At 44.4% G+C, this 17,824-nt stretch overlaps 1 protein-coding gene across 1 annotated transcript in view; it reads left to right on the forward strand.

Moving 5' to 3' along the window:
- The window catches only part of si:ch73-60h1.1 (calcium/calmodulin-dependent protein kinase type IV), a 74,214-nt gene extending 57,681 nt beyond the window's left edge, over nucleotides 1-16,533 (forward strand). The window contains exons 8-11 of the mRNA XM_063200376.1: nucleotides 6,619-6,694; nucleotides 7,539-7,665; nucleotides 9,896-10,048; nucleotides 15,994-16,533. Of these exons, the coding sequence (XP_063056446.1) occupies nucleotides 6,619-6,694; nucleotides 7,539-7,665; nucleotides 9,896-10,048; nucleotides 15,994-16,533 (896 nt within the window). The remainder of the gene's footprint in view (nucleotides 1-6,618; nucleotides 6,695-7,538; nucleotides 7,666-9,895; nucleotides 10,049-15,993) is intronic.
- The last annotated feature ends 1,291 nt before the right edge of the window (nucleotides 16,534-17,824 follow it).

A 17,824-nucleotide genomic window follows, 5' to 3' on the forward strand; every position in this document is an offset into this window, starting at 1 on the left:
GTGCGTCCAATGTGTAAAAAAAAATCATGGCCGCGACACTCATAAATCTCTGTCGATATTTTAGAACGACTTCGGGGGAAAACGGGACAGCGCGTTATGAAAAAATACTTGTGGGTATAGCCTACCACTAGGCCCGCGTCGCGGGGTACAGTAGCCAGGCTGTATGCAAGCGTTACAATGTCACCTGTTGGAAGACGCGTCTCTCTCTCTCTCTCTCTCTCTCTCTCTCGTGCTCGTATTGCAAGCTGTTGCATATTATTTGCTTGATGCAAAGTTGTGATGGCATACACGCTCTCGTTGACATGGTTGTGTGCATGGTTGCATGGATTCGCAAGACTTTATTGCAATAACACAGTGAAAGCGTGGAAGGGCCGTTCACTTCCTATCTCGGTGTCCTTGACTGAAACAAGTTGCAAAACTCCACACTTCCGAAACCTTTGCGATCGGCACTACAGTGATTGTTATCAGAAGGCTTGTGCCTACGCATAGACATAGACCCTTAAATTACAAACATTAGCGAACATTGAAAAAAAGATCAGACAACGACCGTCGGGTAGCATGCTCATGAAAGCGACAGGGGAGAGTGGAGAAGTTCCGCAAAAATGTAGCCTAACGTAAGATGTTTGCTACTGTGCGACAGTAGGCCTACCGTCACTATTTCATGACTGCATACACTTCTTCGTCATGGATAAATGGGCAACAATACTTTTTCCACCCAGGATTGCACTGAAAAGTAGGCTACTGCTGTTAAAAAAAAGGTCATGAGTGTGCAGCACCGACGCCTGCGTGTAGCCTATGTGTGAGGGAGGGGAGGAGAGACGCGGAACAGCTGAGATGAGGGTCGCGACTTCCGAAATAGCAGGCAATTCTTTTTCAATGTTTCAGTGACATATTAACAAAAATGCTTCGTATTGGTTTTCGTCTCCGGTGGTATTGTAGTCACATTTTTATTTTTTTGACGAAAATATAATCAATAAACTCCACAGAATGTTGAAATTTTGCGGGAAAAATGCGGCTTTACAGGAATTACGCGGCATCGTGAAATTATGCGGAATATCATTGAATTTGCATGAATCCACGCGATCGCTGAATCGCGAAAAACTGGAGGGACTGCTTTATGGGGGAACTCAAACCGAATGTCTCATTAACTTACACGCTACATCGGCTAGCGTAAATGAACACAGCCCATGCTTCAGCCACGGCTGTTTGGCTATATTATTTGAACAGCTGGCAACACAGCACGTTTTCGGCATGTTGCGCGTGAACAACGCTTGTCTACAGGTCTTTGTCCACGGCTGTTTGGCTATATTTGAACAGCCGGCAACACAACACGTTTTCGGCATGTTGCGCATGAACAACGCTTGTCTACAGGTCCTTGTCTTTCGTTTATTCTTTCCCAACACCATCAATTGGCTTGCATTGGCTTTTCCCCCAATGTTTTCCCCCAAAAAAGGTCGTAACGCACATGGAAAACGTCACGCCGTTCATGCGTATACTCATGAACGGCCATCCGGGTACTTTGCTCCCAAATGTGCATTACGCCCCTTTATGGGTGAAAACAAACCGAATGTCTCATCAACTTACATGCTACATCGGCTTGCCTAAATGAACACAATCCATGCTTCAGCCACGGCTTTTTGACTATGTTATTTGAACAGCCGGCAACACAACACATTTTCGGCATGCTGCGCGTGAACAACGCTAGTCTACAGGTCCATATCTTTTGTTTATTAAACCCCAACATCACCAATTGACTTGCATGGGCTGTTTTCCCCCAAAAAAGGGCGTAACGCTCCTGGAAAAGTCACGCCGAAATCAGAAAGGATTTCAACTTCAAACTGTCGCTCTCGGCGTGTGAATCGCCTCTAGTCTCCAGAATTGCTTTTGTCTCGCAAACTCAATACAAAGTCAATTACTTCCATCGCTCGCATAGCTCTTGTCGCGCTAGGTGTATTTGTGCCATTAGCCTCTGATGCACATAAAAACATGAAAGACCCTCATCTTGTATTCGAATGTGCTCATTCAGCTGTAACATACCCACATTTTTATTAAAAAAGCTAAAATCTCAAGAGCCTGAATGCAGCGTATATGTGTCTCTAGGCACCAAAGGTGAAACAACATACAGTATATCACGAAAGTGAGCACACCCCTCACAGTTTTTGCAGATTTGTGAGTATATCTTTTCATAGGAAAGCATTACAGAAATTTTACTTTGAGACAATGATTAGTGGCCTTTCAACAACATATTTAACCGCTTAAATTTCTTGTTCACTCAGGAAAAAAACAAAATACAGCCATTAATATTTGAACATGTACCCACAAAAGTGAATACACTTTGCATTGAACTTTTACATTTTGAGTGTGCACCTGTCTTAAATAGATTGGTGTGAGATTTGAATGCAATCCTATGGAGAATATCATGATCTGCTTCAGTAGTCACAGTGTATTTCATATTGCCAATGTTGACAGCATTCATGCATCCCCAAACCATGTCAGTCCCACTACCATGCTTGGCTAGTGAGAGGATACACTTTTTTGTAAAACTCACTTGTTTACCACCGCACATACTTGACACCCTCTAAAGTATTTTTTTTTATCTTGGTCTCTTCAGCAGGGGCGAGTTTAGGCTATTTTTAGTGGGGCCACTGCCCCACCGTGACTTGGCTCGGCCCCACTAGCTCAGGAGAGTTTTAAAATATTATTTGTGAATTATATTGGAAATTAATGCAATTGCGGAGTCGCTTTGCCCCTGCGCAATATTCTGATGCGAGTGCCCCGTCTGGCAACCCTGTGTATGAACTTCAACAAAGGTTTTGTCACGAGTCTGCTACACCTCTTCTGATTGGTTTACATCTTCATGCAACTGCTTGCCGCTAGAGTTGTGTTCAGTTATGATTTTTGCGAAAGTAGTTTCTGGATTTATCATGTAGCTGAGGCAGAACCCAAATCCGCGCATATTCTTGTGATGAGAAGGTATGGAGCACACTACACACAATAAAGTGGTGTAGGCTACTGTAGTGCTATGTGCGGACTATGATGACATTGATTGTCATCATAACAGACATATTTTTGTAAGATGGTAAACGTTGCTAAAAATAAAGTATTGCAATGAAAGACCATTAAAATCATCCACTAATAGGTTGTGGATATCTGTGAAATATGCTTAACATAGGTAGCGGTGGTTAAGATTTTGTGAGGTACGTGGTGCCTTGCGACGCATAATACTTTCACTTTCGTCACTGTTATGGGGCTCTCTGTTGACCACTTCATTGAAGGTGAGTCAGTCAGAATCACAAAAGCTTGAGGTAGCAAGATAACGGAAAGGGGAGTCAAAATACAGATGGAATACAATGCGTAATCAACGTAGGCCTACTGTGGAAACCATGCCATTTCTTTGCAAACGTATCAGAAAAAATCAGAGTACAAATGATGAGGACATAGTGCTAAATAGGGGTCGTTACTACTAATAGCCTACGCTAACATTAGGACAGTCAAAATTATATATCTGCCTGGCAGCGTTTAGAAGTTGTGACTCGAGGGAATGAAACATGCTTCAGCCTTGGAATAGCGAACAGCAGGCAAATCTTGGCTGAAACGAGGTTCGCCCATATGTAGGGGAGGTTTATCCATATTTTGGTGATGCTGTAATTGTGATGTGAGAATGCGGGCTCTCCAAATTTTCACTTAGCCTACTGATTTTAATGATTGGGAACTGTGAAGGTTGGACGTTACTTTGCTATTATTATTGGAACATACTGGCTCGGAATGAGCAGGAATGACTGGTGCCCGCACGGTTTCTACTGTCCATTTACAAGTGTGACAGGGAGCGCACACCTTGTTGCGAGATTCCCACCATCGGCATGACTTTGGGCAGGGGATGTTTTAATTGTTATTTTTATGTTTGCTTGAGGAGGAGATGTCAGATTTTAAAAACTCACGATGCATATTTATCTGTTGAGCTACCGATTGGAACTGTGGTTTGCGGTGCAAGGATCGCACTCTTCTGATTATTTTTAAGTCACTCAATGGCCTAGCCCTAAATATATTGCAGATATGCTACAGCAGTGTTTCTCAAAGTGGGGCGGAAGCCCTCCTAGGGGGGCACGGAGGTATTGGATTGGGTGGCGCGTGAAGTCATTCTGCTTTGCCATTACGTCAACACATTCACTTTATATTCACAATATATTAATTAATTTATTCACTAATATTTAGAGAACATCATAGGTAGGGTATATACGTGTATATTAGGCTTTAATAAACTTTACTAAGGCCTATTTATTTGTATTTTCGTAACCATTTCGCTTGAGGGGGGGCGCAGGCAGTGTCAAAGTTTTGGTTTCTACTGATTTTGAAGACATTTTAGTGGCTGGGGTCAAATTTACCCCAAGGATCACGGATGTTACCCAAATCTGAGGGTAACAGGAGGGTTAATGAGTGTATTTTGTTTTTTTCTGCGTGAATAAGAAATCTAAGCGGTTAAATGTGTTGTTAAAAGGTCACTAATCATTGTGTCAAAGTGAAATTTCTGTAATGCTTTCCTATGTAAAGATATACTCACAAATCTGCAAAAACTGTGAGGGTGTACTCACTTTCGTGATATACTGTATATGAGTCATCAGGCTAAAATGGGTTAAAGCAGTGTTTCTCAAAGTGGGGTGTAAGCCCCCCTGGGGGGACGCGGAGGCAGAACAGGGGGGGCGTGTGACTTCAGATTTTGATCCAACCCCCCCCCCCCCAAGGAAATGAATTCCTGTCTCGCCAACAAGCCAATACGTTTTCAGCATTATATACATAATTACAAACATTATATCATTAATTGTCATATAGGTCCTTCTTTGTTTTATCTCACCAGTCACCTTTCTTTTGATTCTGCACAGCGATTGTAAAATCAGTCTGCGCAAGTACTGTTGCTTGGGGGGGCTCGGAAGCACGAGACCGTCCGAAGGGGGAAATGATGGGAAAAGTTTGAGAACCACTGGGTTAAAGGATGGTTCCACACATAGTAAGATTGCCACCACAAAGATATTAAAGCAAAAAAAAAGCAGAAAAGTTTGACTGGCTAAGAAATCCATGAGAAGTGATAATAATGGGTTACATCATCTAAATGTGCGTAAAAGTTTGAGAACAGAACACTGTAGCTAGATTAGTGTTTCTCAACGGGGGCGGTATAGCCCCCCAGTGGGCGTTGGGGAGCTCTAGTCTAGGGGGGCGTTGAGAAGGATACAGCTGAGAGGGGCTGGTGCGTAGTTGCCATTGGGGGGCTTTTGTTCAAAAAAGGTTGAGAACTGTAGCTAGGTGGTAACAGGGCTGGTCTGGGACAAAAAGTCAGGCTGGGCATTCTCTGCCAAGACCGGTGTTCTGTAAAATACTCCTGCATGCCAGAAATTCTACAAACCCCTATTGGGCATGCGCAGACCATAAAACGTCAACACCAGCTGATCCTAAGACTGTGCAATATTAGCGGAGAACAGATAAACACTGTACTTAAATTTACAATTTACACTACAAGTGTGTGCTTATTATCGTTATTTGTGTATGTGTGTGAGTGTAAGTGTGACCCTGGCAACTTAGCTAACTGACTCGTTATGCTAGCGGTTTTGCTAGCGGTTTTGCTAACGTTTAATAAAAATCCAGGTTTTTGGTAGTACTTGTATCCATGACCATGCAATTTTATTTTCATATCTTTCATCTCGTAAATCTAACACCCTGTTTGGTGTTACTGTTTTGTATTTTACTGTAAACAATATTACGTAGGAAAATATGACAATGTAGGAAAACCTGTCAGAACACCGGTCCACAAAGCATTGAGGGAGACAATGAAGAACATGAAATGACAACATTTGTAGTCCTCCATAATAAGCTAGCCTACTTTGAATACAACAGCCAAAATGAATATTTAAATCTGGCTAAGAGAGGTCAGCTGTGGCAACATGAGGACTGATACCACTACAGTACATTAAGGGGAGGAACAGGCCAAAAACATCAGCAGTCCACCGGGCCAATGCCCTGCATGCCATATGGCCAATCCAGTCATGGGTGGTAGGTAACAGCTGAGAGCACAGGCAGCTTTGGGCAGCGCCCTGGCCTGCTCCCGCCCACTCATGTGGCGTGACATTCCCAGCCCTGTCATGTTCCCAATGCATGTGTCGATCTGGCCGTGATGATCTTCGCCTGTTCGTGTTCGTGTTCGTGTCCAGTCATCATAGCCAGATGTCCCCCCAGTGTTTGGAGGACAGTTAGTAGCTTGCATCACAGTGCCCGTCCGTCCAGACGGCAGACATCTCCGAACATGATCTGGGGGTGCATTTCTGGGAAGCCATAGTTGCTAACGACATTAGTTACTTTTGTTGTTTGCAATGCAATTTCCCATTGGAAACCCAAGTTGCTAACTGGCTAACAACTACGCTCTTGAGAAACGCACCTCTGTTTTGGACCCCAGATCTGTTATGTACTTTTTAGATGTGATTTGGAACTGTGACTCATTTACTCGGTGTGTGTGTGTGTGTGTGTGTGTGTGTGTGTGTGTGTGTGTGTGTGTGTGTGTGTGTGTGTGTGTGTGTGTGTGTGTGTGTGTGTGTGTGTGTGTGCGTGCGTGTGTGTGTGTGTGTGTGTTCTCAGCTCCAGAAATCCTTCGTGGCAATGCGTATGGACCGGAGGTGGACATGTGGTCCGTGGGAGTGATCCTCTACATCCTGTGAGAACACACACACACACACACACACACACACACACACACACACACACACACACACACACACACACACACACACACACATCACACTGACATCACACCAGGGCTGGACTGGCCATCTGGCATACCGGGCATTTCCCGGTGGGCCCTGCACCCTTGTGGGCCCCTATTTTCAGAAAATAAGGGCCCACAAGGGTGCGGGGCCCACCGGTGAGTCAGTTCTGCGCACCTAATTAACAAGTTTTCATCAGACTAGATACTGAGGATTGTTTACTGTTTACTTTTTACTGTGATTAACTTTTGGTGAAGGTTTTAGAAGACCAAAAAAACACACAGATACACTGCTATGTAACATGCATGTAATAACTGAAAATATAATTTAATGTAAAATTAAGAAAACATTACAGTAGAGCACCGTAATAATGTATTTACTTTTTATTCAAATCTTATCCTCTTTTTAATGACTGTATCAGTAGCCTGTTTATCTTGAAGTTACACTTTCACCATATAAAAACACATGTGACAGGTGAGCCATTCCACAACTGACAGGCTCTCCATTATCATGCTGAACATATTAAAGAACACCACCCCAAGATATAGATCATAAAATAAACACAATAAAACTCATCTTGGTTTGCAAAATACACCTACATGTTCAATACAAATGTCACTTTTTGACGCCCTCCTTCAATCCTCTCCTTTTCGGTTTCCATTCCTCTCCTGTCTTCCTTTCTCTCTCTCTCTTTGTCTCCCTCTCTCTCTCTCCCTCTCTCTCTCTCTCTCTCTCTCTCTCTCTCTCTCTCTCTCTCTCTCTCTCTCTCTCTCTCTCTCTCTCTCCCTCCGCCAGACTGTGTGGGTTTGAACCATTCTTCGATCCGAGGGGGGACCAGTACATGTACAGCCGCATCCTCAACTGTGACTATGAGTTTGTCTCCCCCTGGTGGGACGAGGTCTCCCTCAACGCCAAAGACCTGGTGAGCTCTCCCAGACACAACTACAGCAGGGAATCGTGTATGAGAGAGAGATAAGTCAGGCCCGTTCTTTCCACTTTATGTCCACTTTTAGTCCACTTTATGTCGGGTGAACGCCTCTTTAGGAGACCTTCGGTTAGGAGACCTTCAGAGTCCTGAGGTTGAGAAGAAATGAAATCCCCTTAGCGCAGATGGCGGTCACGCACGTCTTGTGCAAACACCTCAAAAAGAGAAGAAGAAGGAGGGGGCGCCCCCTTAGTAGACCCAACTTGAGCACACACTTTTGCATTGGGCGGGCGTGTTTCGATTCCTCTTTATTAAAATTCCACCCTCTTTGACTACAGATTAGCCTGGGAAATCCCATGCTGCTTTGCACAATCGCTCCAATCTGAAAGACTGCATGGAGTCTATACCCAGAGAACGGACCAGATCAGAGAGCAGGGAAGCGTAGAATGTCAACGACTGCAGTTTGTTTGAATAGATACAACTGCCACTCATGAGGTCGAAGTACTCATGTTTCTCTGAAATTGAAGAACTGCCATGAAGTACTTCAATTTCAACAAAGAGAATAAAGAGAAAAAAGAACAGTATCCAGTGTGCGGTGTTTAATGCACTTTTCATCAAGTTTTCCTGCCTTACACCTGCACCACCACCTGAACAACTGAGGGGTTGCGCACAAGGACTTCCAATTTACTTCTAACATAAAAGTACTTTTGAATGTGTTTCATTGGATGCTTACAGAGGCATGTTCCAATGCTGCTGCAGTCAGTTGATTGTGAATATTGTGCATATCCAAATAAAAGGTACACATAGGCTGACTGTAGTTTTCAGAGTGAGAAGTTCCGCACACTTAAAATCCTTTTTGTTGCTTCTTAATTGTTCAAACTTCATCCAGCCATGAAACAATTATGTTGCTTGGGTCATTACTAACAACTCCACAAAGTTTCATCCAAATGCGTTCATACATTTTTGAGTAATCCTGCTGACAGACAAACAGACAGACAAACAAACAAACAGACAGACTAATCAACGCGACCGAAAACATAACCTCCTTGGCGGAGGTAACAACTAAAATGATTTTAACTAAGTGTGCGGACTTCTCACTCTGAAAACCAATGTTGCTGCAGGTCAGTAAGCTGATAGTCCAGGACCCGCACAAGCGTCTGTCAAGAGTCTGTGTCAGTGTCTGAAAAGTAACATAGACATACTTTTGAATGTGTTTCATTGGATGCTTACAGAGGCATGTTCCAATGTTGCTGCAGTCAGTTGAATGTGAATATTGTGCATATCCAAATAAAAGGTACACATAGGCTGACTGTTTTCAGAGTGAGAAGTTCCGCACACTTAAAATCCTTTTTGTTACTTCTTAATTGTTCAAACTTCATCCAGCCATGAAACAATAATGTTGCTTGGGTCATTACTAACAACTACACAAAGTTTCATCCAAATGCGTTCATACATTTTTGAGTAATCCTGCTGACAGACAAACAGTCAGACAGACAGACAGACAAACAAACAGACAGACAGACTAACCAACGCGACCGATAATATAACCTCCTTGGTAGAGGTGACAACAAAAATGATTAACTAAGTGTGCAGACTTCTAACTCTGAAAACCAATGTTGCTGCAGGTCAGTAAGCTGATAGTCCAGGACCCTCACATAACAAGTGTCTGTCAAGCGTCCGTGTCAGCGTCTGAAAAGTAACATAAACATACTTTTGAATGTGTTTCATTGGATGCTTACAGAGGCATGTTCCAATGTTGCTCCAGTCAGTTGAATGTGAATATTGTGCACAGGAAAAGATGCAGGACAAAGGCTGACTGTAGTTTTCAGAGTGAGAAGTCCGCACACTTAGAATCAACAACTAAAATTAACAACTTCACAGAGTTTCATCCAAATCCGTTCATAACTTTTTGAGTTATCCTGCTGACAGACAAACAGACAGACGTATTTTCAAAATGGCCGCCAATGCTTCGAAAATTCTCTGTAGAGTCTATAACTTTGCTTTTGTTATCGCTATGATGACAAACGTATAGACACTATAGAGAATTTTCAATACATTGGCGGCCATTTTGAAAAAAACGTGTTTATTTCCGAAAAAAAGAGTGATCTCACTTGTATCTTAGGATAAATTTATTTGTATGACCCTAAGGTACTTCCATGCCAAAGGGGACTTCTGCATCATGACTTTAAGTCAAAACCCTCTTAACCGCCCTACTATGTTGCCGCAGGTGAGTAAGCTGATCGTCCAGGACCCTCACAAGCGCCTGACGGTGGAGCAGGCTCTGCAGCACCCCTGGGTTCTCGGCAAGGCGGCCCGCTTCTCCCACATGGACACCACCCAGAGGAAACTGCAGGAGTTCAACGCTCGCCGCAAGCTGAAGGTGAGACCAAGGAGAGTAGAGACAGGAGGGCTTACTGACGTCGTAACAGCGTAGTACGAAATGATGGCGAGGGGAGTACGGACATTTTATTCTTCTTCTACGGTCAGTATTGGAAGCATCAGGGAAGCATGCAATTCCACTTTCGCGAGGGTCGGAGTGTGGAACAGGTCATAGGACAGCGTGAATGTTTGCCAGCTGTCCTTAATTCCCCCCAGCAATTATTGCTGACCAACAGCCGCAGTTCATTTGGCCACAAACTGAACACTGACAACTGGATAGCCTCTTTTGGCACATTTTCGCTGAGTTTCCGGATTTTGCGAAGTACGGATATGGTATCCATCGCACCCACTGACCAATGACCATGCGCAAGGGAGTTCATTTTCCATCCACTCCCGTACTACATCGTGGCCAATGCATTTCCCCCCCGAGAGATTGTTCTTCTGTGTCGAGTTTCTTTGGTGAGACTCACTGGGCGGCCCTGGCTGTGCCAAGGAGGCAATTAAGGAAAACCCGCCTGATTTTTGACCATAGAGATGGGGCAGAATTTGGTCCTCATTAATACATTGTATGCATGGTCGGATTATCCATAAGGGCCAGTGCAGGGCAGGGGCACCAACCGTTTTTGACTAGTGAGGGGGCACCACAAGATAGCCTGGGCGAAAGCGACTGTTGACTCCGTCAAACAGTCTGGCAAAAGCCAAGAGGCATCCGTCTCCCTGGAGGGTGGGAGATGGTCTGATTACTATGCCATTTAAATTCATTGGAGTTCCAAATTCAAATTAAAACCCATATCGTGCTTTATTAGCATGACTGTTACCTTAACCAATCAGCGGCAGACTGAGCGGGTGAGTGCTGCGTCACCACTCTCAACTGTTTGCTGATTGGCCACAATAGCACACATAGCCTGCAGTCTGCCTGGCGAACCAGAAGTGACAAAGCTCATTTTGTCAAAATCCCAAACAAGTAGCAAGTTATTATCTTACTCTTGGCGTAATCACAGGTACTTGTGGATTGAAGCAGATAGTCCCAGAAGCTCTTCAACAACTCCAGAAAGTAGTGTGATGATGCTTTGTTATTCATTTGATGCTGCACTATGCAGACTGGAGGAGACTGCCGTAGCGACTCGTCTCCTCCTCGGGGAGATGGAACACAGAGATGTGCCACGCACGCGACTTTCCTCAACAGCTGATTTTGCCATTAACCCCCATGGAAAAATAAATTAAGATGTGTAGGCTACTCAAACAATTTAACCAATACCCATGGAATACCCAAAACATCAACGCCCATTCCTGATTCGAATATTAAAGGCTATTGTTTTTTTTTTTCCTGCATTTTTTTTTTCAAAATTCAAAATCTTCTCGCGTACCCCCTGCCATCACCTTGCGTACCCCTTAGGGGTACGTGTACCATAGTTTGGGAAACAATGCACTAGATAATGGATTGTGAGATTTTTTTTATTTGGAAAAAAAAAATAAAAAACAAAAATTGTTGTGGCTAGGCTGACCGTGGGGAAACTTAATTGTTTTCTCCACGGGGGTGGGGCAACAGCAAAACGTGAGGCCACAAGCACAAGTGGAGGACGCAAGGTCGCATATTGAAATGTACCCCATGTATAGCACAACCCTTGCTTCCTGATTCAGTATTCTGATTGGCAGGAATGAAGTCCTCGTGGTTCAAGTCAAGTCAGCTTTTATTGTTTTATTTTATTGTTTCGTCATATGCACAGGTCATACAGTACAAGGAAATTGAAATTATGTTTCTCTCTCTATACCATGAAAGGACATAGACAGGGAAGCCAACAAGGGGGGACAAAGGGGTCGCCTGTCCCGGGCCCAGGGTAATGGGGGGCCCATAATTGGGTCCTCATTACATTAAATGTATTGGGTGGGGGCCCTTTCAGATAAATTTGTCCTGGGCCCAGCCAAAGCTGTCAGCGGCCCTGGACATAGACATACACAGACAGGACTGACATTTACAAACTGACATCAAAGTGCAAGACAGCATAGGCGTAGCCATGGGTGGGCCTGGGCCCGCCCACTTGACATCCAAGCCCGCCCCATTCACACTTGACAGTCAACTGTTGCCTCATTGAACTATAATTAATGGCATAGCACTGAGCGATAATTAATTATTTTGTCCAAAGCCTGGTTCATTTTCTGTGATTTCTATATTTCAATTTCAAACTATAATTTTTGAGCCCGGTATTATATTATCTACCTACACACTCTCGGGTTGGGCCCGTGCGATTTTTTCTGGGCCCACCTGTTTTATTATTTCTGCCTACGCCCCTGCAAGACAGGACCCGTAGCAGTGATGGACCAATAACAGTCGGCTGTACATGTGTTCCAACCAGGGCTTTGAACCGGTTCAAGGAACGAAAACGAAAACCGGGAACTTTTTGTATTTTACATGGAACAGACACGAAACCAGAAACGTTATTATTTTTTATGTTCTGGAACGGGAACACTTATTTAAAAATAATGGTAACCGGTTAATACCGGTTAATACCGTTCCTCAAACAAACAAAAAAAGTAGGCCTTACTATTTTCCTGCGCACGTTACCATGACGGCTGAGGTTCACGTCCTGTGTGACATCACACATTCTCTGACTGAATGGAGAGAGAGCTGTGAATTACAAAGTCTCCACTCCACATCTTAAATAAGAGAAACCACTGTCATACAAAAGGGCAGAGTTTCCATTGCATCATTGTGAGACATTGCAGAGAAGCGTGTGTAAAGCACACCGAGAATGTTGTACGTTATTGGGCATCCATGGCCGCTTCAAATATGCACAAACTCACAATGTCCATCATAGTGCTTCCCGTGACCCAAGTCATTGAGTCATTGATTTTTCATCATTGAGGTTTATTCTCTGCTTCTCCTCTTAGGTTGTCCCTGAATGACAAAATTCTGGAGGATATTCTTTTCATCCGCTTGAATAAACAGTTCGGAATGTAGGCTGACTCATTTGCACTTGTGTCTTTCTTGGTTAATTAACGTCAGTTAGGCCTATCAGGAGTAATCAGCTGACAGGAACGAAATTAACCGTTCCGGGAACAATATTTTTTTGTTCTAACCGGTTCGGGAACATCAATTTATTGGTGGAACTCATAACCGGAAACGTTATTATTCCGTTTCTGTTCGGAACGGAACGTTTGGAAAAAAATAACGGTTCAAAGCCCTGGTTCCAACACACACTGACACAAAAGACACTTAGAAAAAAAAAACACATTTAGAAAAAAACACATTTTACAAACAAAACAAAACAAACAATAATACGGGAGAGCGAGGGGCCGCTGCGTCTGTGTGCGCCCACTGCCACCGGAGTCAAGTCAATTAAACCTGAAACTGCTAGACGTGCTGTGCCACCTCTGTCTACCAGGGGATTCCATCTGCATCTCGTTGTTCCAGGAGATTTTATTTCACTCATCAATGTTTGTTATAGGGCTTACTGGAGGGGATAATTGCAGTTAGCGCAACTGTCAAATAAACTATGCACGATCTCCTGGGGTGGACATTAGATGAAGATGAATTAAGCTCAAATGAAGTAGAATAATGAGTCCAAATTGAGTTGAAAAGGAAAACAAAACGATTGCCATATAGGGGGCCATGCACAGGGGCGCTGCTAAAAATTGTGGGCCCCATGAAAGATTCAAATTTTGGGACCCCAAAATGTCAAATTATGCCATCAGCATTCTTCCAGGGCCCTGTCAGTGCTGTCGGGCCCTTAGAATCTGTAACACCTTTCCTCCCCTCGCGGCACCCATGGCCATGCATATCCCTACTGATCTTAAAGGTACACTGTGCACAAGATTTAGTTGTTTATTTCCAGAATCCATGCAACCCATTCACAAATGTTACCTTTTTTGATGAATACATACCACCACCATCAAGTTGAAAGTATTCATGACTGGAACTTTTCATACATGGTCCGCCATTTTGAATTTCTAGAAATAGCCATTCTTAGCTGCAAAAATGGCTGTACTTGGGCCATACTAGAAAATATCAGTATATCACGGAGTAAACTTTCTTGAAAAGATCAAATTTGGCAATAGGCAACCCAGTTTCAATGAGCAGCATAGTTGCAGTACCTTTTTGGACCATTTCCTGCACAGTGTACCTTTAAAGGGCAACTCCTGTCAATTTCAATGTGCTGTTGTATTGCTCACACTACCCTTGACTTTTCAGTAGCCGGTGACGCCGCAGTTTTTAGCTCAGCCCTTTCCGAGATATGAGCTATTCTAATGGGGGCAGCGCTTTGTTTACTTTTCAATTTTTTTTATTATTTATTCCCAAAAACATCCAAAAGGTTGTGCAACATCAGCAGACAGCTAGCAAACAGTGATACCTTTTGGGAAAATATTTGGAGTAGGCCTATGTTCATTTAAAAAAAAAAATGTAAACAAAAGTTGCCCCCATTAGAATAGCTCATATCTCGGAAAGGGCTGAGCCAAAAACTGCGGCGTCACCAGCCACTGACAAGTCAAGGGTAGCGTGAGCAATACAACAGCACATTGAAATTGGCAGGAGTGCTCCTTTAAGAATAAATCTCTGGTCCCGGCCTTGCGTCAAATGACTAGGGCACTGACTGTTACACTGGAGACCCGCGTTCAATTCCAGCCCGAGGTTGTCTTACGATCCTATCCTGTCTCCCTCTCCCATGACCTGCCTGACCTCTCTCTAGTAACGGTCCTATCGAATGAAGATTTAAAAAGCCCAGAAATAAATAATAATAATAAAAGAATACATTTCTAATAAGTGGACTATTTGAATCTCCTTGTGCTCTGTTCGTCCTCTTGTTTTTCTTCCATTGCTCTTTGACTATTTATACTTCTCATCACCAAAGTTCATAAAGTTTGGAGCAGGCTTCACCCAACAACTTTTTCTACTTTTGAGAGTGCTGACCAAAATATTTTAAAACTGAAAAATGATGAAGGTCGCAGCATGCATAGGTTTTTCATTATTACATAGACACGTTTCACACTGAGGAAGGCAGAACGCCAAAACGCGTCTGTGTAATAATAAAAAACGTATGCATGGTGCGACCTTTTCTCATTTTTCATTATTTCTCATCACCAAACACAGCTTTGTGTGTGTGTGTGCGTTTGTGTGTGTGTGCGTGCGTGCGTGCGTGTTATCCTCATTTGGCTAAATGCATGTAAGGAGTGAGGAAGGGTTTGGTGTGGGTGGGATGCTAACCTGCAACCCTGTAACCTACAGTCCAACTCCCTAAAGCCAGGGTCAAACTACACGACTCCCGATTGTGTGTCCGATTTTGACGTTGGGGTGCACCGCACACTAGAAGAGAATCGCAACTGTCAATCTTATCCCTGTTCGCAACCACCGAGATAATGACCAACGTTGTATTTCCTGTCGCAAATATCAAAGAGTGTTGATTTCTACGATTTGCGATCGGGGACTCTTTGAGCTGCCAAAGTTATATCTTAGAACGTCGGCCACGACAAGGAAATCTTGCCCGACAATCGCTTGCGATGGTCTTGGGGGGTAACGTTCCACCGATTGTTGTAAGGGGGATTTTCAGGTGAGAATCGGGCCGATAGTCGTGTAGTTTGAGCCTGGCTTCTCCCCTACTGCAGTGTTTCTCAAAGTGTGGTCCGGTGACCACTGGTGGTCCGCGACAGAGCTCAGGTGGTCCGCGAGTGGATTCCTTTTCCAAGACGAGCTAGAAGTAGGCTATATTTGTAACACAATTACAAAGTTAAAGACATGGAAAGTCTTATTTTCAGCACAATAACACAGGCTTGTAATGTAAATAAAAAGTAAGTGATCTACATTGAAAATGTCAAATGTCAAATGTCAAAGTGTCAAATTCGCACCCCTCAAATGTCAATTGAGTTGACAGGTGGTCCCTGAACACTTTTGAGGGGCAAAATGGTCCTCGGTCTGAAAAAGTTTGAGAAACACTGTTTTACTGTGTCTTCCAGGCGGCCATGAAGGCGGTGGTGGCCACCAGCCGCATGCACGAGTGCTCGCGGCGTAGGACCGACAGCGTTGAGATGCCCGGCTCCGACAAGACCTCCCGCCAGAGCAGCATGCAGACAGAACCGGTCTCCGAGTCTCAGAGCGATCCGGACCTGGCCGGCGACAAGACCTCGCCGAGCTCCACTCCTGCTGCTGCTGCTGCTGCTGCTGCTGGTGGTGCCGGCATCGGCGCCGAGAAGGAAATGGACCCTCCCCAGAACCAGAACCAGAACCAGCCCGCCTGCACCTCTTCGCCGACGCAGTCCGTGCCCACGTCTCACAGCCCCAAACCCGGCGGCGGTAGTGGCACCAGCCCGCCCCTACCCCTACCCCTACCCCTACCCCTAGGGGGTCCCACCCTCGCCCCCTCCACTACGGCCACCGCCACCGCGCTCCCTCTCACCAGACCCCCCCTGAAGCCGGACGGGCTGATGAAGCAGGTCTCGGTCATCCCAAAGACATCTGGCATCTTCCCGCCCCCGCGGCTGCCCATGAAGAGCTAGGCTGTGGTGGGGGTGGGGGTGGGGTTGGGGGGCAGCGTCGCCGGGGAGACGAGAGAGCAGCAGCCGCTGGTGGCGCTGCCCTCCCCCTCCTCCTCCTCGCCCAACCCCAAAGGCCTCAGCAACGGCTTCACCGTGGGGGTGGGGGTGGAGGGGGGCAGCAAGACTACTGAATGCCAGTAAATGACCTCCCTCTAGGTTTTGTTTGTGGAAAAAAAATGGCGCACTCTCGAGTGTGTGATTCTTGTATTTTATTTTAGTGGGTTAGCATGATAGGCTAACGTTTTTGCCTAAAAGCGTCAAGAAGGCTTATTAGGCTGAAACGTCTGTCTGTCATGCTGTTAACCCACTAAGATAACATACAGGAATCACACACTAGAGCGTGTGGCTTTTCTACGAACAAAATTGTGTGGATCTGTTCGCGCACACCCAAAGACCTTGTCATAAACCAGTTTGGAGTTGAGCGCACTTTCTGAAAGGACTCCCTCTGCTGTAGGTTTTAAAATGGTGGCCTATATGGGGGTCCATGGTGAGAGTTCATGGAGGTTGGAGCAGGCTTCACCCAAGCAGATCTTTCTTCTTTTAGGGTGCTGACCAAAAGTAATGTAAAACTGAAAAGTAAAAAAAGGACATGCCATGCTGCATCAACTTTATTATTATTATTATTGTTATTGTTATTATTATTATTACTATTATTATTATTATTATTATTATATTTATTATTATTATTATTATTATTGTTATTATTGCACAGACGTGCTTAGGAATGCAGAACGCCGAAACGTGTCTGTGTAATAATCATTTTAAAAGTTGATGCTTGCTGCGACCTTTTCTTACTTTTCACGTACATGGTGAGAGGACAGGATGATAATGATGAAGGCATTGGAATGTTGCTGTATCCTCACATGCACACCCACACTCCTAGAGGAAAGTGCTGGCGAAAGAGAGTCTCAGACTGTGTTGGGTGGAGGTATCGAAGGGGACAAAGACACACTCTGAAGTGAACACCGTCATCCGCTTCTCTCTCTCTCTCTCTCTCTCTCTCTCTCTTTTGTCTCTCTGGGTATTTCTCAAAACCTAGTCTGCACACTTCCAAGTGTGCTCAGCCTAATTAGTCACGCACAGTGATTGGATACTCTTTGGTAAACTCTATGGATTAGCCAATCACTGGGCGTGACTAATTAGGCTGAGCACACTTGGAAGTGTGCAGACTAGGTTTTGAGAAACACCCTCTGTCTCTTTCTTTGATCCCTGGCATGAGACACAACAACGCCAGTTTGTTCTGAAAGTCTTC

The sequence above is a fragment of the Engraulis encrasicolus genome, chromosome 6 (genome assembly GCF_034702125.1).
Source record: "Engraulis encrasicolus isolate BLACKSEA-1 chromosome 6, IST_EnEncr_1.0, whole genome shotgun sequence".
In the NCBI taxonomy this organism is placed as follows: domain Eukaryota; kingdom Metazoa; phylum Chordata; class Actinopteri; order Clupeiformes; family Engraulidae; genus Engraulis; species Engraulis encrasicolus.